This window comes from Balaenoptera musculus, chromosome 8 (assembly GCF_009873245.2).
Source record: "Balaenoptera musculus isolate JJ_BM4_2016_0621 chromosome 8, mBalMus1.pri.v3, whole genome shotgun sequence".
Taxonomy (NCBI): Eukaryota; Metazoa; Chordata; class Mammalia; order Artiodactyla; family Balaenopteridae; genus Balaenoptera; species Balaenoptera musculus.
Window position 1 is genome coordinate 108,429,349 of NC_045792.1, and position 25,939 is coordinate 108,455,287.

Consider the following 25,939-nt stretch of genomic DNA (forward strand, 5'->3'; position numbering starts at 1 on the left):
TGGCCCCGGGGCAGCTCTGGGCACGTGGGCTCAAAGGAGGGGTATCCAAACCCCGGAAGCACCGTTCTGGGCCCGCGGAGGGGTCGCAGCCCCTGGGCCCCTGCCCTCAGGGGTGGGGAACAGAGCAAGGAGACAGACCCTGTGACTCCCCCCTCCTGCCCGCAGACCCCTGTCACACCCAGACCGCTGGAGCAAGAGCGGGGTGTGCCGCAGGAGGGACGGGGCCCCCGCAGAAGGCGGTTAGGGAGGGGGTACTGAAGCAGTGACGGCCAAGTCGAGGCCTGACCGGAGGAGAAGCCGGTCCTGTGACATGCCGAGCAGAGCACGTGCAAGGGCCCCGAGGCGGCCGGGAGTGTCCAAGGGTCAGCAAACAGTGCATCAGAGCGGAGGGAGCAGCGGGGGGGGGGGGGGGGGGACAGACATGCGGGGCTGGTGCCGGGTGAGCAGCATTTGGGGGCCTGAGAGGCCCAGCCGATCTTGAATGCCACCGGGAGCTTCTAGAACGGTCAGAGATTTGTTCTGGAAAGTCGTCCCCGCAACCAACAGCTGCTGTGTGGAGAGGGCTCCTGGGGGGACACGAAGGTGGCAGTGCGCAAGGTGCTGATGTGAGAGAACGGGGGTGGACGAGGGAGGCGGCACAGGGTCTCTCCCCTCAAAAGGGTGGGATGGGAGACGCGACCACAGTGGGGGGGCCCTCTGCTTGGAGCAGGGGAGGTGCTTGCTGGCACACGCATCCCAGGCCCCAGAGGGCGAGGGGGCAGGACCGCATCCCCAGCTCGAGGCGAGGGGGCAGGACCACACCCCCAGCTCGGGCCGAGCCCCCATCCTCAGGAGGGGAACCGTGCCTGCACTTCAGAGAATGGCCACCAGGTGGCACGCGGGCCTCAGAGATGCCGGGACTGAGGGTGGAGGCCGGTGCTAAGCAGGGAGTGGGCGGGCAGGGGATTGGGGGCTGCTGGGCAGGGGGCTGCCTGGAGGCGACAGGGCCCCTCCGCCACCTCCCCCGGCTCGGGGCCGCACGGGCACCATGAAACCCGCCACGAGGAGACCTGTCTGAACGTGAGAGCACTGTCTGGGGAGGGAGGTGCTCCCCGCCAGGCCAAGGGGAGAGTGGAGGCCGGACCAGGCGAGGCCCGAGGCCGCCAGGGTCTGCCCCCAACCCCAGGACGGTCCTGGGCCGACCCCCCACCAAGGGTCTGGTTTCCACCCCCAGCGCAGGGCCTGGGATGCGCTGACACATCAGTGGCGATTCCCGGGCCGAGAGTCTACGTGGGCTTCGCCCGGCCCATCCCAGCTGCACCCAGAGGCCCTGCCTGAGCTGCACAAGGATTTGGCACCCGAACTCAGGACCCTCGGTGCTGATGCAGGGCCCGGGGCGGCAGGGTGGGGGGCGGGGGAGTCCCTGGGATGCTTTACATCAACCGGGGAATTCAATGTTGTTGGAGCCGCTAAGAACCTAAGAGCGAACCTCTCAGCAGAGGAGGAACTGAACCCAGTCACTCAGGGGGCCTTATGGGCTGAACTGTGTCCCCCCCAAATCCCTATGTGGAAGCCCTAACCCCCAAGTCTTCAGGATGTGACTGTATTTGGAGCTGGGCCTTCAAAGAGGTGATGAAGGTAAAATGAGGTCACTAGGGTGGGTCCTAACCCCACAGGACTGGGGTCCTTATAAGAAGAGGAGGTCAGGGGGCTTCCCTGGTGGCGCAGTGGTTGAGAATCTGCCTGCCAATGCAGGGGACACAGGTTTGAGCCCTGGTCTGGGAGGATCCCACATGCCGCGGAGCGGCTGGGCCCGTGAGCCACAACTACTGAGCCTGCGCGTCTGGAGCCTGTGCTCCGCAACAAGAGAGGCCGCGACAGTGAGAGGCCCGCGCACCGCGATGAAGAGTGGCCCCCACTTGCCGCAACTAGAGAAAGCCCTCGCACAGAAACGAAGACCCAACACAGCCAAAAATAAATTAATTAATTAATTAAAAAAAGAATTCTGGAAAAACCTGGATTTAAAAAAAAAAAAAGAAGAAGAGGAGGTCAGGACACAGATACACACAGAGGGACGACCCCGTGAGGACACAGGGAGGAGACGGCCGTCTACACGCCGAGGAGAGAGGCCTCAGGAGGACTCAGCCCTGCCCACACCTGGGTCTGGGATTCCAGCCTCCAGGACCAGGAGATAATACATCCTGTTGTTTAAGCCGCCCGGGCTGTGAATTTCGTTACGGCTCCAGGAGACCTACACAGGGGGCGAGCAGCCGACCAGGCACCTGGGCCCAGCACCACCAGCACTTACATTTGGTAGAACGGCAGCCTTGGAATCTGGGCCCAACCCAGCAAGGTCTTCCCGGCCCCTTCCAGCCGCTGCCTCTTGAACCCTCAGTTACCTTGGCCACGAGGAGACCCCAGGAGCAACCCGCAGAGCAGACGTGCTTTGTGCGGTCTGGGCAGGGGCTCAAATCACCCTGTGATAACCCAAAGCACCAGAGACACCCCCCAACTTTCTCCACTCTCTCCCTGCCCCCCACAGCTCCTCCCCTGCAGTCTGGGAGGTGGGAAGGAGGCCGGCCAGAGGGAAGGACAGTCCCCCGCCTGGGAAGCAGACACACAGCCGGCCAGGGCACTCGGGATGCCCACAGCAGAGAGAAGCATCTCCGGCTCACCACTCACCCACAGGGAGATGACCCCTGGCCTGCCCCAGGGCCTGCCCAGAGCAGGGGTTTGGGGACATTTCTCTGCAGGCCAATGGCAGCCGCCATACTGCCCGAGTGCACTTCTGCAAGGAGCTGCGGCCTCTGGGGCCTTGGCACGGACCTGGCTGGCACCGGGGTTACTTCCATAGGTCCTCAGGACCAGGCGAACGGGAGAAAGCTCCATGACCCCAAAAGGCCATCCGTCTTGCTGGGACGGCGGCCGTCCTACTTTTCAAGCAAGTCCCTACCTTTATATGAGAAAGTATAACCCAATAAGACAGTAAAAACAAAATGCCGGGACAGTTATCCCGGGAAAGCAAGGACATCCGCCGACACAAGCACCTCCACAGAGGCAGGAAAGACACCCGACAAAAGTCAACACCATCACTTTAGAATCATGCCCTCTCATTGGACTTGAAGGACCCCCCCAACTGAGAAAATGCACACCTCTCTGCCCGGGCTGGCACATTCCTTCAGGAGAAGCACGGGGAGCCCCCTTACCCCTGGCCCGGTAAGCCGGAGTGACTGACAGATGCCAGTCTCCACACCTGAACAGCACGCTAAACCAAACCAAGCAGCGGCAATTCCAAATTCAGAACACTCTAAAGGACCAGAGGAAAAACTACTGCAAACAATAACAAAACAGAGGCGGTCACAGGCTGTACAAGTGATAAGAGCAAAGGCTCTCCTAGACACCAAAATAACCTCCAGGAAACATAATGGAAGAGAAGATCCCATTTGTGATGGCAACTAACAAGAACAACTATTACTATATTAAAAGTAATAACAACAACGGTCTAAAACCCACATTACCAAACCATAAAACTCTCCTGGATAAAACAGACACGCCTTGACCGTGGACAGAAAGACCCCACCCCAGAGAGATGTTGGTCTCCCCAGACTCATTCATGAAACACCATCGGATTTTTTCTGGGAGGCAGACAAGCTGATTGTGAAGGTCACTGGCGAGAGCAAACAAACAAGCAAGAATTGCCCCTGAAAGAGAAGAGCTGGGCACAGATATTAACCACATGGTAAAACAGATTTTAGTGCAAACATCAGCAAAGCAGCATGGCCCTGGGAGAGATGCACAGACAAACAGCCGTGGACAGAACAGGGAGATCCCAGAGTAGAGCCGTTGGCATCTGGACATCTGGTTCACAATAAAAATGGCTCCTCAAATTGGGGAGCAAAGACATACTTTGGAGTTAGTGGTGCTGAGAGGGGGCAGACGAGAGGGACAGAGCGAGAGTGAATCTGATCCTCACGCCAGGATGTGCCCACTGCCATCAACAGTTTAAAACCACACGACTAACCCAGACAAGTGCTAGAGGCAGCTGTGGCTGCTTCTCTATAACCTGAGGGGGGAAACTCCTGTGAACCAAAATCCAGAAACATCAAAGGAGAAGTGGAGCCGACGGCATGCAAATAAAACAGGCACTGCCTCAAGGCCACGTTACGAGGACTTGGGGACCCAAGCTTGCAGCCGTCAGTTGGCCAGGGCGGGAGGCAACCTGGCCAGAGACTGAGACACCTGCAGGGTCCGAGTACCAGCCAGACCCGGGGCCACAGCGCAGGCCGAGCAGACCACAACCCCGGCTCCTTGTGCCCGTGTCCTCCTGTCCTTCCTTCCTTGCCCAGCTCAGAAGCCCCCTCCTCCAGAAAGCTCTCCCAGACCACCAGGCCCGGGGTCCTCTCATTCTTCGGCCTTCTCAGCCTGACGGTCACATCCTGGCAGGTGAGGGTGCCAGGGTAGGGCGTCCCCACACCTCTAGTCTCCCGGTATCAGGGCGAGCCTGCAGAGCCAGCCAGCAGGGGGGCTCCGGCACAGGGCTGTTCTGTGGGTGGGAGAGGCCAGGAGCAGCTGGCTCCGCCCCCTGGTCCACACGCCGGTGGGGGGATGAGAGCGCAGGGCCCCTCACGCTGCTACGTACCATCCAGAAGAGGGTCCCCGTGGCCAGGGCGACATACTGCTCAATGGTGGACAGCACACTGAAGATGAGGCAGACCAGGACGATGAGGAAGCTGCGGACAGGAGGACACGCGGTCAGCGCCCGCGCCAGGCTGCCCGCCCCTCGCCCCCAGACACGGCCCAGGCCCGGGGAGCAGGCGGGCCCCCTGCCGCCTGAGGGACCAGGCCCTTCCCTCCCCGGCTCTGAGGGCTCCAAGGGCCGCCTGCCGTGAACAGCGCACAAAGTGCGGCACAGCCAACGGCATGTGACGCCACCCGGCCTCGAAGGGGTGAGCTCCGACCCAGGCTACGGTGGGACGGGCCTTGGGACCCCACGCCGAGAACCAGACCCTGCCCACCACCTGTCTCTAAGGTGTCCAGGACGGAAATCCACAGAGCAGAGAGCAGCCTGGTGACCACCGGGGGCCGGAGGGGCCTCCCTTGGGGGAGGGGAACGCCCTGCACGTAGTGGTGATGGCCGCAGGGCTCTGTGGCCGCCCCGGCAACCAGGGCAGCACGCGCAACACGAGGCTCAGGGGTGGCAGCACAGGGGGCCGTCTCCTGCACCCGCTAGTGGGGTGTCACCAGAGCCTGCGGTGTCACCAGAGCCTGGGCTCCCGGGCGGGAGGCTCCTCTGACGCCAGCCCTGCGCCTGCTTTCCCCTCCCCATCCCGGGGGCGGGGGTGGGGGGAGGCCAGAGGTGGAGCCCACGGAGCTGAACAAAGGGAAGGTGGCAGCCCCTGCCCCCGGGGCAGCTCCCAGGCTCAGCCCCCCTCCCATCCCCCCCTCCCGCCCCATCCCTGCACAGACGGGCTGCTCTGATCACACCCGAACCAGTAAGGCTTCCTGAAGGCAGACCCTCCGGGCCCTTCCCTCCACATCCCTGGATGAAACCAGGCCAAGCCCCCAGCCTTCCTCCTGCCTGGGAAGAGGACAGCGCTAGCGGGGTCATCCAGGGGCTCCAAGCACACTCTCCAGGGGGGTCCTCGCGTGGCCCCGGGGGTGCAGATGTGGAGAAAGCTCTCTGGGCCCGTGACACGGACCCCCTGCCAGCACCCAGGAGCCCTGGCCCTCTCCCCACCGAGATCCTGCTGTCCCCAGTTGCTTTCACTCCATCCCCCCCATCCCCACATGCCTGCCCTGTGCCCACTAGGAAGCCCCCTGCATCTTCCCCCACTGCTCAGCTCCTCCCCACCCCAGCCCACCTTCCCTCCCGGCCCCTCAGAGTCTGCTGAGAACAGGCTGCCCGACACAGCCCACTGCCCCCGCCCACATTTCCTGGGGGAGACAGGACCCGGGCCGCCCAGATGCTCCTCCCTGCCTGCGGAGCACACCCCAAGACCCGGCTGCTCTCCCGCAGCTCTCGGGGTTCCCTCTAACAGCTCTGGTCTCCACCTCTCTCCTGGTGCCTCACACGGGCTGGGTCAGCTGGACCCACAGAGCCGGGTCCCAGCCACCCCTCTGCACCCTGCCCCCTCGTCAGCCTTGTCTCTTGTCCTGACCACAGGGCTGGTCTCCACCCTGGGCCCCAGAGTCCACCCTGCCCGGCCGCTGAGTGAGCCCTCAACATCACCCCCGCATGACACCATGGTGACCCCGACCCCAGCTCCTTCCCAGCATGCCCCCCCCGCCTGCCTCGGGGCCTCTGCATATGCCGGTGCCCCACCTGCAAGCTCCGCACCCTCACCCGCAGACAGAGGACGCAACACTCACCCCCACGTGCCTCCACCCGTGTCCTTCATGCTCACATATCACCGCCGGGGCTGGGGCCTGTTTGCCCCCTTCTGCGTCGTCCACCCCCAAGACCATGAGCCCCCAGAGGAGGGCTGTGGGGTGCCACCCGCGCTGCACCCCCGGCCGGTACTCAGCCCGCACGTGCTCAGGTGCGCCTCCACCGAGTCCCCAGCTCCCTCCTTCGTCCCTCCCATGCTGGCCCTTCCTCTGCGCCCCGCCCTCCTCTCGGCGGGGTACAGCCCGGCTCACACCAGCCCCACCAGGACGCTGGACCCGAAGCACGTTCTGAACGCAGCCCCGAGTCCCGCAGTGGCTCCCAGCAGGACCCCGGTAGCCGCAGCCCTCGCCCGGCCTGGGGCCTCCCGTCCCGACACCAGCGCCCCAGGGCCCAAGGCCTCGTCAAGCCTCCCGAGTCCGTATACCCGGTGCCACCCCCCAGGACTCTGCATGCCCACCCTCCACTCTGCCCGACTGCGGACCCGCCTGCCGGCTTGGAAGGGTGTCCAGGCCCGCCCAGCCCCCAGGGAAGCCCTTTAACAGATGCAGCCCTGCCTCCCTGCCGGGACCCGAGGGCATCCCTTGTGTGGTGACTGAGACCCTGGGCCCCCACCTCAGGAAGCTTTCGATCTCAGGGGGACACAAGCGAACCCTGGCTGGCAGAGTGAGTGCCCGGCTGGCCCGACTGCCCCTCGGGCACAGAGCTCACCTGCCCCCGGCCCGCACCCTGAAGCCCCGTGAGTCCCGGGGCCGCGCTGCCCGGCTCGGCCGAGAGAAACCAGGGCAGGTGAGGTCCCCAGGGAGGGAGGTGCCCACCCCACCCCCGCCCCCAGGCCCCCTGGGTGTAGAGGCGGCCACACAAAGAAGCCACACTGCCCGCAGCGTGGTCCAGGCTGCTCCCGGGCCTCAGTTCCCCCATCGACACAGCCAGAGCCACAGCCCGCGGCCACTGCCTCTCAGGGCAGTGGACATCCGGGCAGGGACTCAGGGGTCAGTCCTGTGGCTGCCCAAGGCTGGGACCAGTGTCCCACCTCGTGCCCTCTCCTCCTGAGAAGATGGGCGGAACCCGCCCGCCCATGGCCCGTGGGGATACTTCAACCACTCCCCTTCGGGCCACAGGAAACGGTCTGGGGACAGATGCCACAGTTGCTACATACAGGGAAACCGGGGCTCGGGCTCCACGCTTCCCGAGGGTGAACCTCACGTGGTCAAACCACGGAGGTGACGAGGCCGAGGCCCGGGGGTGGGGGCAGGGAGCACGACACGCGTGGTCTCATCTCTCTCTGACCCGCCGCCCCTCTGAGGGACATTTGCGATGACACCCAGGGTCTGCCAGGTGATCCAGGACAATCCCCCAGATCCAGATCCTTCGCTTAGCCCCACCTGCGAAGCCCCCCTTGCCACACACGGTCACACTCAGATTCAAAGGCCAGGACACCAACATCAGTGCTGACCCGCAGTCCCCACGTCAATAAAACCGGCCTCAGCTCTGAGTCACGTGCCCTGTGCCCCGCGCCACCGTCCCCAAGCCTGCAGCCACCCGCAGCCAGGAAGGTGAGGCCCGGGAGGGGAGGGGGCCGGCGCGGGCCAGGTCTGGACCCAGGTCTTTGGGCCCCGCTGCCCAGGCCTCCCCAGCCTCCACGACCAGGAAGTGCTCGAAAAGTCCTGAATTCCCTGCTGTTTCCTGTCTCCCAAGGCAGATGAAGCAGGCAGAGCCCAAAGCGGCGCATCGTGGGGGGCGCTGCATGCCGCCAGGCGGCGGCTGGCTATGCTCTGGGGCCTAGGAGGCCGCCGTCACTCTGCGACAAGGCCCGTCCCTGTACGACTCTTGCTGCCAGGGTGGCAACCGACCGTTTATTGTCGCTGTTAGGATGACCTCGGACAGAAAGCAAGGCGAGGGCTCGTTAGAACTGCGTGCCAGGCAGGGGCACAGAGACCCCGGGCGAGGCCCGGGGAGCGTCCTGAATGGGCTGCAGGTACCACGGCTGCCGGGAGACCTCTTCTATGTGCTGTCCTGTGTCTGGCTGTGCTCTGGGGGCCGGGGGAAGGGTGACTGAGCCTTGCCAAGGAGGAAGGTTCTGGCCAGAGCAGCCCTGCCTGGGGCTGTGGACAGGCCTGCAGGGAGAGTAACAGCAGGGCGGGTGCCCTCACCCTGAGCTCCGCTCAGAGGTGCAGGAGCGCCTCCCCGGGGACCCGGCTGCAGACGACTTTCTCTGGAGCTCCGGGGGTTTGGTGTCATTACCCCGACACACTTTGCTAGTTTCAGCCTTGCTGTATTCTGAAGGCTAAACAGCTCTTCGACTATTCGCATACGTCGTGCTAGTTTCAGGAAGAATCCCTTAACAGAGGTGATTCTTGTACCCTCCAACCTGTCCTGCGTGGGCCCCGGGGCCTCAGCGATGCCAAGATAGGGTCCCTGCCCTTGGGGGGCTCGCAGCAGCCTGAGGCGCCTGACCTCCTGTCTCTGCAGGACTGGCCACCACCTGTCCGTCCCGGCGCGCCTCCCAAGGCCCCAAAACCCGGCAGCCACAGACCCCCAGGAGCTGGGAGACCGAGGTCCAGGGAAAGAAGGAAACCGCCCTGTTCTCTGGATGGGGCGTGGGGAGCAGGGCTGCGGGGGAGAAGAGGCCCCTCCGGCCCCCAGTGCTGCTCGATCCAACTTCCCAGGAGGGCGTGTGAGTGCCCGAGGGAGGTGGCCGCAGCCAGGGGTGAGGCAGCTCCGGGCCCGAGGACAATGGCCTGCTTGTGCCCTGACGGCTGATCTGCCCCGGGCGCTGCGGCCACCAGCCCCCGCCCCGAGGGACGTCCGGAACGTTATCGGACATCATTTCAGGATCTGTGGCAGCAGGTGCCCTGGGAACACAGAAGAATGCAGGAGCCGTGCCAGGCCCGTGGTCCGCGACTCGGCGGGAGGGCGCTCCCGGGAGCAGGAGGGGGGCTGTAGACTGCACCCCCTTCAACCCCCGCAATGGGCTGGGCTGCCCCCAGCACCTGGGACCCGCGGGCTCACCCAGGCCAGCGCCCCGCAGAGGCAGGGGATGGGCCGGACCCTTGGGGAACCTACGTGAGTCTAACCGTGACGGTCTCTCCAGCCCACAGGGAAGCCTCTTTCAACACCGGGACGTTTCCCAGTGACACTGAAAATGTGAACAAGCAGCACACACTTCACGTGCAAAGGGAATGTGGCCTGTTCAAGGCGCCCTCAGAACCCAGATGTGAAAGACCTCAGCCTTCGGGCTCCCTGGGCTCTAAGCTGAGATTCCGGGACACTGAAATGCAGCACCGGAACGAGTCAGAGAACGTAAGACGTGCCGTTGTCCGTGTGCTCAATTTATTCAATGTATAGAAATTACGTACTTTGAAAAGTTTTGTTGGTCCAGCACGATTCTGCTCCTATGAGGTGCCTTTGAGAGTCATCAACTCCACAGACACAGAAAATAGGATGCTGGGGGCCAGGGGCTGGGGGAGGGGATGGGAAGTGAGTGTTTAATGGGGACAGAGTGTGTCAATTTGGGAATATGAAGTTCTGGGGATGAACGGAGCGATGGTTGCACAGCAATGTGAATGTGCTAATGCCACTGAGCCGTGCACTTAGAAATGGTTACAGAATAAATTTTATGTTACATGTATCTTCACACAATTTTTTTAAAGTTAAAAAAAAAAAAAAAAAAGGAAACTAAGTAAACGACTTTTCTACACAAGCCCTGGACGGCTGCCGGTGTTTGACAAAGGCTATAAATGAGTGAGGTTCAAAAACCCGTCCACCCTGCCCGGACCTTCGGGCCGATAACAAAGGGCTTGTCCAGCGGCCGAAAGCTCAAGGCCGAACTCGGAACGCGTGATTTAACAGATTAGGTGCTGACGTTCAAACCCCAGCCGTATCGGAGGGGCTCCTCTTTGTACAAAAGTCACCCTGAAAGATTCCAAACACCTCCGAACAAACAAGAGGACAGGTACCCCCGCTTGGGCCCCGGGCTGGTGAGCCAGCGCCTGGACGTGGACACCCCGGGGCACTGGACCCCCAGGGGGAGGCAACCTCAGGTCCCACCAGGGCTGTCCCCGGGGTTGGGGGCAACACTGCCCAACAGGATGCCAAGACCCCGCGCCCCGCTGGTCCAGCCCACGCGCAGCACTGCTCGGGGTGGGGCTGGGCCGGGCACGTCGCAGCTCACACCTCGGGCCCAGGTGCCGGGCGCTACGCACAAGCTCCCCACCACACCCCGCGTGGAAGGTGTCATATCACCTCCCACAAGGAGACCGAGGCCACGGGCGAGGCGGGTCCCGGCTCCAGGCTGTGGGGCTGCCCCTCCCGCCCACGCTGCCCAGCCCTGAGAGGGCCCTGGATGGTACAGCAAGAGGCAAGGGGACCCCAAGGCTCTGGGACAGCAGGGACACGGACAGGGCCACAGAGACAGTAAGCCCAGGCCGGCCAGCCCCGGGGCCCCCTGCCCAGCTCCAGCTTCAAGGCAAGGACTGAGCCTCCCCCTTGGGCAGGGGACCCCATTGCCAAGGGCCAGGCCCAGCCCTTCGTGCCAGGGTCCTCCAAGCGGGAACGCCACATCCAAGGCTGAACCACGGGGTGCGGGGGGGCTGTCCTGGGCAGACGGGGTGGGGGGTGGAGGGGTAGCGGGACTGGACCTCTTCCAGCTTCTGGGGGCCCCAGGCATCCTGGGCTCATGGCCGCATCCCTCAGTCTCTCTTATGAGGATGCTTGTCACTAGATTTGGGCCCCCTTCCCCCTGGTATCCAGGATCATCCCCCCTCTCAAGACCCTTAACTTATCACCCCTGCCAAGACGCTTTTTCTACGTAAGGTCACGTTCGCAAGTTCCAGGGGGCCTGACATCTTTGGGGGCCATCATTCAGCCTCTATAACATATAAAGGGTTTTAATAAACAAATAAATTACTTAGGATGATGATATCTATTAGTGAATCTTTAGTGAGTTTTCAAAAATCAACATCAAGTATCTGGTAAAAACGTATGTTAGTGTCACAATTTTTAAAACAGTCCAAGATACATTTAGAGTTTCCTGCTCATCTTGCCACTATGTCTGCAAAGACCCTCTTTCCAAATAAGGTCACAGGCTCCGGGGATTAGCACGCAGACGTGTCCTTCCGAGGTCACCACTCGGCACTGCACCATCCAAACCGCATCGCGCCAGGGAGCGAAAGGAGCCGGGAGTGGCAGTCAACCCGGCCCAGGTGAGGCTCGGCCCCCCAGGGACCCCCGCACTTCTCACCCGTGACCACAGCAGCCCCCCACCCCGTCTCCCCACCACGTGCCGGGAGGGTCCAGGCCAGGCCTCCTGACCAGGGCTTCCATGGGCCGCCCCCCACCCAGCCTCCCCCCGCCCTAACTCTGAACCTTGCACGGGGCTTGTTCAGCGGCACCGAGTCTCATTCCTTTACAAGGTTCACTCGGGCGATGTGATCCCTGTAGCTAGACGGAGGCCTTCCACGGCCTTGTGGGGTTTCAGCTGACACTTCTTCTGAAAGTGAACTGGGCTGGGGACCCCGGAGACACGGGACCTCACACCTCGTGCTCCGGCTGGGCCCTCACATTGTGCCTGTGCACACAGCACCTCCCTACAGGCCAGGCCTCCACTGCCTGGGGGCCACCACCACCGGGGGGCCACCAGGACTGCACTGGAATCTTCAGCCCACACCCCACTGGTCTCCCTGCCCTAGTCTTTCAGTGTCCACTGGGCAGCCGGGGCGATCCTGGGAAAATGCAAATCCCACCAGCCCCCTCCCAAGCTGAAGACTCTCCAATGAAGTCTGAACTCCAAACCCACTTTCCTGGGCTTCCCCGCAGGGGGCCTTCTGATGCCACAGCTGGGCCCTGTGGGCCCTGCCCCACTCTCATCAGACCACTGACCACCTGCTGCCCACTCTTGCCCCCTGATAGAGCGAAGGCTCCCCAGGCAGAGGCCCATCTGCCGATGTCCCCCTTTGAAGGCCCCGTATGGGGCCTGGTACATGAGTGTTTGTTGAATGACTGATTGACATAATGAATGTTTTAGGTTGAACTCAGGAGCTCAGTGGAAAGAATTCTCAGTGCCACCTCCTCCATGTAGGCCTCCAGGGTCTATCAAGCAGTGAGATCCTTTCATGCCCTTCTTTTCCTCCTTGCCCTGCCCTGCGACATCCCACCCGCACGGGCTCAGCCAAGGCCCTACGGGGCTTCCAATGGGCCAGGACACCAGGCAGCTCTCCACGTACCCACCCCTCCACCAGACTGCATGCCAACAATGCCAGGCAGAAAGGAGCCTCCCGAGGGTGGGGGGGGGCCTCTGACGTGAGCTGGGAGCAGGCACGGCCACCCCCACTGCCAGGAGTGCACCAGGACGCACGGGGCGAGGGCTCTGAGGGCCGTGGTCCAGCTGCCCGAAGTCGGCCCCAGAGGCAGCAGGGATAGGCTGCCCCAGGAGAAGACCAACTCCAGGCTAGCTGGGGGAGACCACGGGGGGACACTGCACCCGTCCAGACCGCCCACGCCGCCAGCCCCTCCCAAGCCTGCAAGGCACTGCTCTCGCGGCCACTCTGCTCCGCGTCTGCGGGGAGGCCACCGGCCGGGCAGCGACCGCCAGGGTTCAACCCACACCCTCTCCTTGGGGCCTCTCCCCGAAACCCAGGACGACGCAGGTGAGGGCACAGCTTGGGCACAGGGACGGGGTCCTGCTCCCCCGGGAAGGCGTGTGACGGCTCCGCCGAGAGCAGCGCGCCATAAAGACGGGGGGTCTTCCACCCTCGCTCACCCGACGGCCGCGCTCAGGGACCCCGACCTCCCCGCGCAGACAGAAACACGTTCCATCCTGGAGGCCCCGGGGGTGCCTGGGGAGCCCCCTGGCCGAAGGTGCTTCAGGCCCATCTTGGCCGGTCCCCAAAAGCCCCGCTGCACCCCACCCCGAGGTGGCAGTGGCGCCCCCGGCACTGGCCATGCATTCCGCTCTGACAGCCCTGCAGGGCGGGCAGTGGGACGGCCCGCGTCCAGCCGAGCTCGGGGGTCACACAGGCCACCGCCCTGCCCAGCGGCCTGGCTCCTGTCAGAGGGCGCGGGTTGTGGCCACGCTCCCGTCTCATCGCGACGCCCAGCGGCCACTCACGTTCCACGTCCACCTCAGCACAGGGCCCTCGCGTTTCCGGGGGGGGTCCCCTTCTGCTGAGGGCCACGCCGGGGGGGCAGCTGGGGGGCAGGCGAGGACAGGCCGTGGCTGAGGGCTCAACCACATCGCCCTAAGCGGTCATTTCAAAGCCTTTTCAGGGCACTGGAGGGGCGGCTGCGGGGGTCTGGGGGAGGGGGGTGCCGTGTGTGCACACATGTGCGATTCCACAGGGGCCTGTTACACAATCAGAAACACAACAGCCGTATCCGAGCATCAGGCTGCGGGCGACGGAACTTGGAACGTCCAGCCCCGCGGGCACTTTCTCGGCGTCCGTCCACCAGACGGCAGGGGCAGAGCCACCCGCAGATCTGGGACCCCATCCTCCTTGCCGAGGAGCCCTGGCGGGCCCGGGCCTCGGAGGGGCAGGAGGGCGGGGACGAGCTGAGTAAAAGCCCACCGCCTCCCGTCCACTTGGTCTCCACGAGAAGCCCCAGAGGCGGGCCTGTCCCTCATCAGAGGAGAAAGAGGGCACGTGACTGCCCAGAGCCAGAGCTGCAAACAGCGGCGGGGAAAGGGACGCCAGGGCTGCCCGACTCCGGTGCAGGCTCCTTCCACCAGGCTGCCCCTCACGCCTCCAGGAAAACGGGGTCCACCCGAGCGGCAGGGCCTGGCCCCCCACCCACCACCCCTGAGGGGCCGCCCCGGCCCAGCGGTGGGAGGACAGGCCCCAGGCGGGCTTGGCTAGGAGGGCTGGGGGATGTCCCGGCCCTCGGGGTCCCAGCACTGGACGGCAGGCCCACCTGAGGCAGGGCCGCCTGGCAGAGAGGACGAGCCCATCCAGGGCCCAGGGCTGGGGGGTGGCTCTGACCCGCACAGTGTCGCCTACGCTAGGCCTGGCTGCCCGGCCCGGCCCGGCCGCGATAAGAACCCCCTCGGAGGGTATATTTAGAAGGTGCCAGAGAACAAACTGAAGTGACCCCACGGACAGGGGCCTTATCTGTCCCAGGACACACGTCGTCTTCCCCGTGAAAGAGGCCCGTTCCGGGTGGGGGGAGGAGCCCAGCAGGCCCTCCCAGTGGGCAGCGCGGGCAGCTGGACGTACCTGTGCCCATTGGCTCTACCCCGGACACGGCCTGTGTCTCGGGGAGATCCTCGGCCTGGGCGCGGCCGGGCCCTGCAGGCCTCTCCTGGGATGGGATGGGATGGGATGGGATGGGATGGGATGGGATGGGATGGGATGGGAGGGGGCAGCCTCCCCTCTGGGGTGAGATGGGGCAACAGGTACCCATCAGTGCCCGAGGGGGTGGGCGTCTCGGGCTCATCCCTGCTGGAAAAGTCCCTCCTCCTGTCTAGCCTAAGTCTTTCTTGCTGCAGTTTGGCTCGATCTGCAGCTGAAGGAAACCTCCCAACTCCACGGTGGAGGCTTCGGCCTGACTCAAGGGGTCCCTGGAAACTGAGCAGCTGTGTGACCTGAGCCTTGGTTTCCCCACTGGGAAGTGGGGATGCGTCGAGGGTGCCAAGACCCTGCCTCTGCTCCACTAGGGAGACAGAAGCAGCCCCGGAGTCTGGGGCTGGGACCTCAGGGACTCAGCAGCATGCCACCCAGCCCTACGACTGGTCTAAGAACCACCACCAGTGCGAGCCTGCAGGAGAGGGAGGCCTCCCCAGCTGCTACTGAGGGGCCTGGGGGCCGGCCACCTCTCATCAGGGAGCCGAGGCAGGTGTGGGGTTGACCCTGACGCACACACTCCACAGGCCCAGGGACATCACAGGCCTGAAGTGGGCAGGTGGGGGCTTCCGGCTGGGCACCCCTTTCTCTCCCAACCCCTCCTCTCTCTCCCACTTCCCTTGGAAGGGGCAAGCAGGGAGGGCTTCTCAGAGGCGGGGGCCTGACCCAGGCAGAGGGAACAGCATGTGCAAAGCCCAGAGGAGAGGAGAGAACACAGCCACGTGGACCCTGCAAAGAATTCAGGCAAGAGGCGGCACAGACAGGCAGGGAAGCAGCAGTCCCCGACTCGGAGTGACGGAGGAGGCCCCCCTACGCCCGCTGTCTCTTGCAACGCAGATACCAACGTCTGTGGAGCCCAGAACTCGGCAGGGAAACCTCAGTCCCGGGAGAGGTCTCCATGCCCGGGGAGAGGGTTCCCAGACCCTCAGGCCTCTGTGACTCCGAGGGGCCGCCCAGCACATCGAGGGGAGGGTGGGGGGACACGTGCCCCTCACTGCCGATTCCTATCCGCAGCCAGAACTCCTGCCCCACCTTAGAGGGACCTCACCTCCCACCTGGGCCTTGACGTCTGGGAACCTTTCTGGGTCGGGGTCTCCCACCTGACACTCGGACACCAGAGGCAACCAAGAAGGGTGTTTAGACGTGGTGAACACCTACAGGCAGGAGACTGAGTGACCCTGGTCTCCTTCCCTGATGCAGGGCCTTATCCATCAGGGGAAGGCCTCAGGAGCAGACACTGGGGTTTCCCCAAAGAGAAGAAGGAATTCTGCTTCAAGACTCCAACACAGAGACCCTGCCTGAGTTTCCAGCCGTCGGCCTGCCCTTGGATTTGGAATTTGCCCGCTCCCAAAATCAATTCCTTAAAATAAGGAATCTCTCTGTCCGTGTGTGTGTGTGTGTGTGTGTGTGTGTGTGTGTGTGTGTGTGTGTGTGTGTGTGTGTGTGTGTGTGTGTGTGTGTGTGTGTGTGTGTGTGTGTGTGTGTGTGGTTACATGCATGCACACGCATACACGTGATTCTGTTTCTTGGAGAACCCCCATTAATAGGATGAGTTAGGTATTAAGATGCCCATTTCCCAGGTGGGGAAATGGAGGCTCAAAAATGCCAAGAATCCCTCTCAAATCCAGCTCGTTCTGGTCCTGCCTGATTGTAAACACCTAGGATTTCCCCAGAGAAGAAGAAAGGCCAGTGCAGGGGTGGGCAGCCTGGGAGGGCTGTCCCTCCCAGGGACATGTGCCCTGTGCCCACCCGGCCTGGGCTTTGTCCCGCACTGAAAGCACTCAGCATGGGGTCTGGGTGAGAAGCCCAGCTGCCCTTGCTTTTCCGCAGAGGAAGAAACTGAGGCCAGAGAGGGTGGGCCGGCCCAGACCACACGACAAGGTCACCGCATGGGGAACAGCTCAGGGCTCCTCGTGGTAAAGCCTGTGGCAGCCTCAGCTGGTCCACCACACAGCCTCTGGGGGGCCCCGTGTGGCAGGGACAGGCCCACTCACTGTCCAGAGGGGCTTCACCCTCAAGTCAGCCCCGGCAGCCCCTCAGGGCGCCCCCCCATAAAGTCTGTCCTCAGGGCCAAGACCACCACCCAGACCCACAGAGGCAGGTTCGCTGGCCAAAACGAGACATTCCTCCTCCTTCCCTAGCCCCGGACCCAACAGTTTGGAGGCGGGGGCCCTTCTGAGAAGCCAGAAAGCCCACGTGGGCAGCCCCAGCCTGAGGCAGAACCCACCCGACCCCCACCCTGGGTCCAGCCCGACCTGCCAAGGCTGCCCACCCAGGAGACAGGGGCCCCCTGGCTGACCTCAGCTCACCCACACCCACACCCAGCCCCCAGGGTAGCTGCAGGTGTGGCCCCCGACCCCCCTCCCAGCCCCCGGGCCCCTAAGCCCAGAAGGTCAGTGCCTGGGGGAGGTGGAGAGACAGCAGGTCCGCACGCCGGGCACCGCTGGCTCCGTGCAGGGCCCGAGCGCTGGCACGAGGCCCAGGCCAGAGGTACGCCCTGCCCCAGAGTCGACCTGTGCTGTGAGGCCAAGAAGCGGCTGCCCTGTCTCCCTGCAGCCCACGGGCCAAGGTTCCCTGGATGTAGATACCAGCTTCTCGGGACCCCCGGGCAGCCCAGGCCGGGAAGGGGTCTGGCTTCAAGCTCCCTCCGGGGCGATCCGGGCCACACCTCCTTCCCCACAGAGCAGCCTCCTTCTCCCAAGGCCCCCGAACTGGGATGCAGGGGCCACAGGGGCCTGTCCTCCACCCGCAGAGCAAGAAAGGCTCGTTGTCCTCGCCCGTCACCCGGGGCCAGGAGAGCCCTCTGCTGACAAAACAAGAACTCTGGGACGGGGACAGCCCGCGGGCAGAGGGACCTGCCAACGCACACAGCCCCGGGCAGGCCTCCTGAAGGGGGCCCTTCACCCCGGCCTTTGTGGTCGGCTTTGCTGTCGATGGGAAGGTCTTGGGATCAGGGCCGGGGCCAGGGCCTCTGCCAGCCTTCTGCTACAGTCCTGAGGCGTCCCAACGAAGAGGGGCAGGACGGGAGAGGGCGGCCCCGGGCGGCCCCCAGCGTGGCCGGGCCTCAGGCCTAAGGTGGCGGCAGCCCCACTCGGGGCCGGAAGAGAGATACTCGTCAGGCGAGGGTACACACCAGCTCTCGCTACGGAACATCCCCAGGAGGCGGGGGGTCTGGGGGAGCAGGCTGGGACGTGGTGGGGTGCGGACGAGGCAAGGACGTCAGAGGCGGCGGGAGGTAAACATGGTCCCTCTGACTGCCCCTCGTGGGGACACCACTTCTCCGACGCTGACCCCCAAATCCAGCCCCAACCCCTCTCTGCTGTGCTGCTGACACCCTCCGAGGGGCCAAGCAGGCTGCACCCACACAGAGCCCCTGCTACCTGCCTGCCCAGCACCTCCACACCACGCCCGGGCATGGTCAGTCCCCAAGGACCGCAGGGTCCCCTGACCAGCGGCCACTGCTGTGAGCCAACTTGCCCACCCCCATACGGAGGCCCCGGCCCGGCCCACTGCCGGGACACCGCCCCGGGAGCCGCAAGCTTGCTGTTCAGACAGCTCCGACCTGCGGAAAGCCCATCCCCACTCACCCCTGCCCTCAGCTCGGCCATCAGCTCTACCAGTGACCCGTGGTGGCAGCAGCGGGGGCAGGGGCTTAGAGAGGCCAAGGCAGGGGTTGGGGCAGAGGAGGATGATAAGCCCTGAGCGGGGGTCTGGAGCCTCCCACCCAGGCTCAGGGCAACATGCCCAGACGCAGCCTGCAGGAACCCGGGGACCGAGAGCACTCAGGCCCTCGGCACGGGCGGAGGCTGGCGGGGCAGGTGGCCCTGTGGCCGACTCCCAGGCTGGTGCCAACGCCTCGAGCTGCCCCCAGATGCGCCCGCAGGGTCCCAGGAGCAGGGGCCCGATGCCGGCCCTGCTGGGGGCGTGTGGACACGGTGAGGGGGCTGGGCCACCGTCGTAGGTGTGACGGAGGGAGGGTGCCCGGCACGTGGCAGGTGCCTGACACTGGGCCACCCATCGCCGTCCTGGGACACGACGCAGATCTTGCCCTGGGACATGACCTGTGGCTTCTGAAGGGCCTGCCCCTCCGGAAAACAGCCTGTTTCCTCTTTCTCCAGCGGGCCTGAGACCAACATCCCCACTTCCTCCATGCTTCCTCCTCACCCCGTGTCCGCACCCCACTCTGATCTGTGAACACACACTCTGGGCTCTGACACGTGCGTGAGGAAGGGGGCCCTGGTGGACGTGGCCCGGGCCCCCCAGCGGTCGAGGTGCCCCCTGCCCCCTTGCAGCCGAGCCCGCCCTCCTGCATCCAGGTTCCCGGGCTGGACTTCCGCCCAGGCCGCCCGGAACCAGGCCCAGCCTGCACCAAAGCCGGGAGCCGCTCTAGGGCGTGGAGGGGGGAAGCAGCTAGTTGTGCGGCAGGGCCGGCGGGGTCCCTGGCGCTCCTCTGTCGCCGCCTCCCGTGGATTACTCAACGCCGGATGCAGTGAGCGGGTTTACTTTGGCCTCAGCCTCCTCCATCCCGGATGGCAGCCTGGCCTCTGCTGCAGAGGGAGGTCGGAGCCTCCGCCCAGCACGGCCGGCCGAGGGCGGGGGGCTCAAAGATGCGCTTGGTCACCCATCACGGGGGAAGGGTTCCCAGGCCGAGGAGCGACCAGGACTCGGCTAAACCAGGTCCCCACCGACCCGGAGGCCAGCCAAGAAGGTCCTGGGCCTGGGAAGGCCACGCAGGCCTGGAGGGGGTTTAGAAGTGAGAACAAGTTGCTGCCACGCGGCACCCCAGCAAGCCCTCTAGTGGTGCCCCAGGTGCTCTGGATAAAAGCACACTCCCCACCCGGCCTGCCTGCGAGGCCCAGGGGTCCACCCCTCGCCCCACCCCCAGATGGGGCGAAAGCACCTGCTCTGTGCCTGCCACCTTGGGGGACTCCAGGGACGAGGCAGACACGGGGAAAAAGAGATAATAAACCAGAAACCAAATAAACAAAATAACAGACAGTGACAGCTGCCCCTGGGAAACAGAGAGGGGTTGTCACAGTGAGTGACAGGAGGGAGGGAGGGAGGCTGTTTCAGGCGATGACACGGAGGTGAGGGCTGAGGACTGATATTCCAGGCCGGGACAAGTGCAAAGGCCCTGAGGCAGGGTGGGCAGGCTTGAGGCCAGGGTGGCAGGAGCAGGGTGAAGGGCCGGGAGCACCGCCAGCTAGGAGGTCAGAGGAAGGCCATGCCCAGGAGCACCTTGCGGGCACAGGAGAGGCCTCTAGGCCCGCCAGGCCTCCCAGCACCAGCAGACGCAGGCTCTGGGCTGGGATCTGAGCACCTGGTCTGGGCCCCAGAGACCCTGAGTGGGAGGAAGGGCAGGGACATCAGAGGTGCTCTCCTTTCACACACCCTAACCAGGGGGGCCGGAGCCTCCAAACACCAGGACACCAGAGTCGGGCTGCGTCCCAACGGAAAGGAGACATCAGCAGTGAGTCCGTCCCAGCGCTCGCTCATCACACCCAGGGCATGACCCCACACGGCTGCCCCACGCCAGCCCTGCGGGCCCGCTTCCCCCACCTGCCGGCCCCCGCGGCCCAGCCAGCGGTCAGTGAGCCCCTGCCCCGAGAGCCCCTCTTTTCTTTCTCGGTCTGGCCCCAACCCACAGAGGCCCTGACCAAGGAGGGAACAAAGCAAAGGAAAGGGAGAACCAGCCCAGGACATGCTGCGCAGACACAGGGACCGGAAATGCCAACACCAGGCCGACACCTCTGCACGGCCGTCTGGGAGCCGCCCGAGGACCCAGCCCACAGCTGCCGCTTCCTGCCGGCCGCCCAGAATAGCTGGCACATCCTCCGAGCAATCCACCCAGACCCCCACCCCCCAGCCCACCCTGCCTCCCCTCACCCTGCCTGTGACTGAGACCCCTCCCCAGGACACTGAGCGCCCCCCCACGCAGCACGGACCAGCCTTCTGGAAGCCGGTCATTCACAAGAGCAAAGAGCCCCTGCAGGTCTTGGGCGGAGGACAGTGGTCGCCAGGCAAGGGGGTCCTGGGAGCAGAGATGCAGAACTCAGAGACAGAGGGAAGCAATGATTGACACCAAGGGAAAAGGCTCTGGGATCCCACCAGCCTTCCCCCAAAGCCTGAAGCCACCCCCTCATGAAATAGTACCATACGATATTAAGAACTGAAATTCTCTGTCTCATGAAATAGCAGATAAAAACCTTTAGATAGATGCTTTGCCTCCCAATCTGCGCTGCCCACTGCACTTGTCATACAAACACAGCCCTTCCCCAGTGTGGGGCAGGTGTTACAGTGATTTAGAAACTTCTATTTCACTATGAGCAACCCCCTCCTCCAGGAAGCCTTCCTGGATTGCTCAGTCAAGCCCCCGCTACACACACCACACACGCTTTCCTGGTGTTGTGCATCTCCCTCTACAGACCTTGTCCCGGCTGGAGCTTTGCCTTTTTGGTTTGTATGAGTCTGCAGCTGAAAGTCCACTAGGGCAGCTCTGGCACAATGCCCGGGTATATGGGGCACACTGGTGTGGAGGAAGCATGAATTAAACAGTGTTAGTGCCGTGCAGCCCGGTGTGAGCCCTAAAGAAAAGACACCTTTCTTCTTAAAAATCTTAATTTGACAGCCCCTCCCCACCATCCCTCAGGCCAGGGAGCTTCTATCATACAAGCCAGTGGTCACTGCAGTCACTGAAGGTCCCCTGGGGGTCCCAGGGGTGGCGGGGCAGGGGTAGAGCTCAGAAGGGCTGTGTCGCAAGGTCGCCGGCTCCCCCAACAGAAGAGCTGTGTCATCCACATCTTCCATGCTCCGCAAAGCCCACCACCAGCCTCCCGAGGCTTGTCCTCGGGCTCTGGGGGAGCCCCCAACCCCTGTGGGTGTCACCACCTCCACCTGACACCCGGGACGCTTGTGTCAGGTCCCTCAACCATCCTGATGCTTCTGGCAAGGATGCAGCATTAGGGTGGCTCCCAGCGGTTCAGCCAGGCCTCCAGGCCCCCCACAAAGGCCGGTTCTGAAACCCTTCAGGACCATTGGACACTTGACTCGGGCCCCCTGCACCCCCTCCCCTTGGCACCAGGACACCCGCCCTCAGCCTCCCGCTGGGTGGTCCCCTGCCACGCCCCCGTCCTCTTCCCCTCTCCACCCCACTCGCTCCTGGGAGAGCCCAGGCCCCTGCTCTCATTTTGCCCATACACCGATGCCCCCCAGACCTGTGACCCCAGCCCGGGCTTCCCCTGAGCTCCCACTGGCTTCAAGACGCCTCGCCGGGCAAACCCCTGCAACATGACGCGTCCCACACCAGGCTGCTTATCCCCGCCGATCCCAGCACCCTCCCATCTCAGAAGTTATGTTCCCTGGGTGCTGAGGCAAACGCCTTAGGGTCCTGCCCCCTCTTTCGTTCCTGCACACCCACCATCCACTCCACCCTCAAACCCTCTCATCCGCAGGCCCCTCACTTCTCACCCTCACTCCAGCACCCCTGGGGCAAGCCTCCCCCACCCACGGCCCCTCCCAGCAGCAGCCTCTGGCCTCCCTGCCCCCAGTCCCGTCCCACTCTGAGGTCAGAGGGCGCTGGTGAGCAGTCTGGACGTCTAAGGAAGGGGCCCTGGGCAGCCGTCAGGAAAGAGAGGGCCTTAGATCACACACACACAGTAGATCCCACGTGGACGCAAAAATCGGAGCCCCAAACTCCTAGAAGAAAACACGGTCGATTCCTCTTTCACCTCGGTGTAGGGAAAGGTTCTCAATCAGGACTCACAATCCAGAGGCAACAGAATAAAAGATTGATAAATTTGATTACATCAACATAGAAACTTTTTTCATAACAAAAAGTGCCATAAATACAGTCAAAAGACAAATGACCAGCTCAGAGAAAATGTTCACAACATAAACCCCAGACAAAGAACTAACATTCCTTGAATATAAATGACAAAATTTGAGGGATCAAGGGCCAAAAACTCAATAGAATAACGTGGAAAAGACACGAATGGACAACTGACAAATACGTGTACGCCTGCACGTATACATGACCTTCAGACATGTGAAAAATGCCCAAATGCACAGTCACAGAAATGCTGTCAGGCTGGCAAAAAATGAAATAGTGTGATAACACAGCTGGAGAAGTTGCAAGGGAAGCAGCTCACTCATACATTGCTGGGGGTGCACATGGCAAAAGCCTTCTGGAAGGAAATTTGGTCGTGCCTAACAAAACTACATACTTATCCTTCAACCCAGCACTTCCATTTCTAGGAATCTACCCTAAAGACACACCTCCGACAATATGAAAACACAAATATACAAGGCTATTCATTGCAACATTGTTTGTAATTGCAAAATATCGGAAATCATCTAAATGCCCATAAATAAACTATGGTGCATCCACACAGCGAAGTACCAGGCAGCTGTGAAAAAATGTGGAAAATCTTGATGAACTGATATGGAGTGAATTCCAGGATGTACAGGTAGGTGAGAAAAGCAAACATGAAAGAGCACCTACAGTCTTTTCAACAAATGGTCCTGGGAAAACTGGATCTCCACATGCAAAAGAATGAAGCTGGACCCTTAACTTTATACCATATACAAAAATTAACTCACAATGGATTAAAGACCTATACATAAGACCTAAAACTGTAAGTAAAACTCCTAGAAGATACGGGGGGAAGCTTCATGGCATTGGATTTGGCAATGATTTTTTTAGCTAGGACACCAAAAGTACAGGAACAAAAGAAAAGACAGATCAATTGGACTTCATGAAAATTAAGATTTCTACACAGCAAAGGACACAATCAACAAAGTGAAAACACAACCCACAGAATGGGAGAGAGTATTTACAAATCATATATCCAGAATATGTAAAGAACTACAGCTCAACAACGTCATCTAAAACCCAATTAAACGGGCAAAACCCAACTACAGGCAGACCTTGTTTCACTGTACTTTGCCTTATGCTTTGCAGATATTATGGGTTTTTTAACAAATTGAAGGATTGTGGAAAGCCTGTGTCAAGTGAGTCTATAAGTGCCATTTTTTTCAACAAAATTTGCTCACTTTGTGTCTCTGTGTCATATTTTGGTAATTCTTGCAAAAACCCTCCCCCAGCAAAAAGATTATGACTTGCTAAAGGTTCAGATGATGGTTAGCATTTTTTAGCAATAAAGCGTTTTTTATTTAAGGTATGCATATTTTTATACATAATGCTATTGCACACTTAACAGACTACAGTAGAGTGTAAACATAATTTTTATATGCATGGGGAAACCAAAAAATTCATGTTACTTTACTGGGATATTTGCTTTATTGTCATGGTCTAGAACTGAGCCTGCAGCATCTCTGAGGTCTGCCTGCATATATATCCTGCCTCACTTCAGCTTCAAGGATAACAGATAGGCTCAAAGTGAAGGGATGGAAAAAGATATTCCACTCAAATGGAAACCAAAAGAGAGCAAGGGTAGCTATTCTTATATCAGACAAAATAGACTTTAAGCCAAAGATTGTAACTAGAAACAAAGGAGGTCATTATATAATGCTAAAGGGCCAATTCATTAAGAAGATATAATATTTATAAATATTTATGCACCCAACATAGGAGCACCTAAATATATTAAGCAAATACTAACAGATCTGAAGAGAGAAACGGACAGCAATACAATAACAGTAGGGAATTCAATACCTTACTTTTAATAATGACTAGATCATCCAGACAGAAAGCCAATAAGGAAACACTGGAATTAAATCACACATTACACCAGATGAACCTAACAGACATATACATAACATTCCCTCCAACAGCAGCAGAATACACACTCTTCTTAAGGGCACATGGAACATTCTTCAGGATAGATCACATGATAGGTCACAAAACTAGTCTTAATAAATTTAAGAAGACTGAAATCATATCAAGCATCTTTTCCAACAATAATGGTATGAAATTAGATATCAATTACAAGAATAAAAATGGAAAATTCACAAATATGTGGAGATTAAACAACATGTTACTTAACAATCATTGGGTCAAAAAAGAAATCAAAAGAGAAAGTTTAAAAATCTTGAAACAAATGAAAATGGTAACACAACATACCAAACGCAGTTCTAAGGGGAAAAAGGATAGTGATAAACATCTACATTAAGAAAAAAGAAAAATCTCAGATAAACAACCTAACTGTAACCTCAAAGAACTACAGAAAAAAAAAGAAAAGAACAAATGAAGCCTAAAGTTAGCAGAAGGAAGGAAATAACAAAGATCACAGTGGAAATAAATGAAATAGACACACTTTTAGCTAGACTCACCAAGAAAAAGAAAGGACTCAAATAGGGACTTCCCTGGTGACACAGTGGTTAAGAATCCAACTGCCAATGCTTGGGGACATGGGTTCGATCCCCGGTCCAGGCAGATCCCACCTGCTGCAGAGCAACTAAGCCCATGCACCACAACTACTTAGCCTGCACTCTAGAGCCCACAAGCCACAACTACTGAAGCCTGTGCACCTAGACCCCGTGCTCCACAACAAGAGAAGCTACTGCAATGAGAAGCCCACACACCGCAACAAAGACCCAATGCAACCAAAAATAAATAAATAAATTTATTTATTTATTTAAAAAAAAGAGGGCTGTAGTAACAGTTTCCTTTTAAAAAAGAAAAGAGAAAGGACTCAAATAAATAAAATTATAAATGAAGGATAAGACATAACAACGAATAACACAGAAATATAAAGGATCATAAGAGACTACTATGAACAACTATATGCCAACAAATTGGACTGCCCAGAAGAAATGGATAAATTCCTAGAAACATACACCCTGCCAAGACTGAGTCATGAAGAAATAGAAAATCCGAACAGACCAATTACTAGTAAGGAGATTGAATTGGTAATCAAAACCCCCCAGCACAGAAAAGTCCAGGACCAGATGGCTTCACTGGTGAATTCCACCAAACATTCAAAGAAGAATTAGCACCAATCCTTCTCAAACTCTTCCAAAAAATAGATGAAGAGAGAACACTTAAAAACTCACTTCAGAAGTCATCATTACCCTGATAACAAAGCTAGACAAGGACACTACAAGAAAAGAAAATTACAGGCCAAAATCCCTGATGAGCACAGATGCAAAAATCCTCTACAAAATACTAACAAACAAAAGTGAACAATACATTAAAGGTGTCATACACCATGATCAAGTGGGATTTATTCCAGGGATGCAAGGATGGTTCAATACCTACAAATCAGTCAATGTGATATAC

General features: G+C 60.2%; 1 protein-coding gene across 1 annotated transcript in view; it reads right to left on the reverse strand.

Annotated features, from left to right (window-relative positions):
• Nucleotides 1-25,939, reverse strand: part of KCNQ1 (potassium voltage-gated channel subfamily Q member 1) — a 350,619-nt gene that overhangs the window by 290,747 nt on the left and 33,933 nt on the right. Inside the window, exon 2 of the mRNA XM_036861606.1 lies at nt 4,619-4,709. Within this exon, the coding sequence (XP_036717501.1) occupies nt 4,619-4,709 (91 nt within the window). The remainder of the gene's footprint in view (nt 1-4,618; nt 4,710-25,939) is intronic.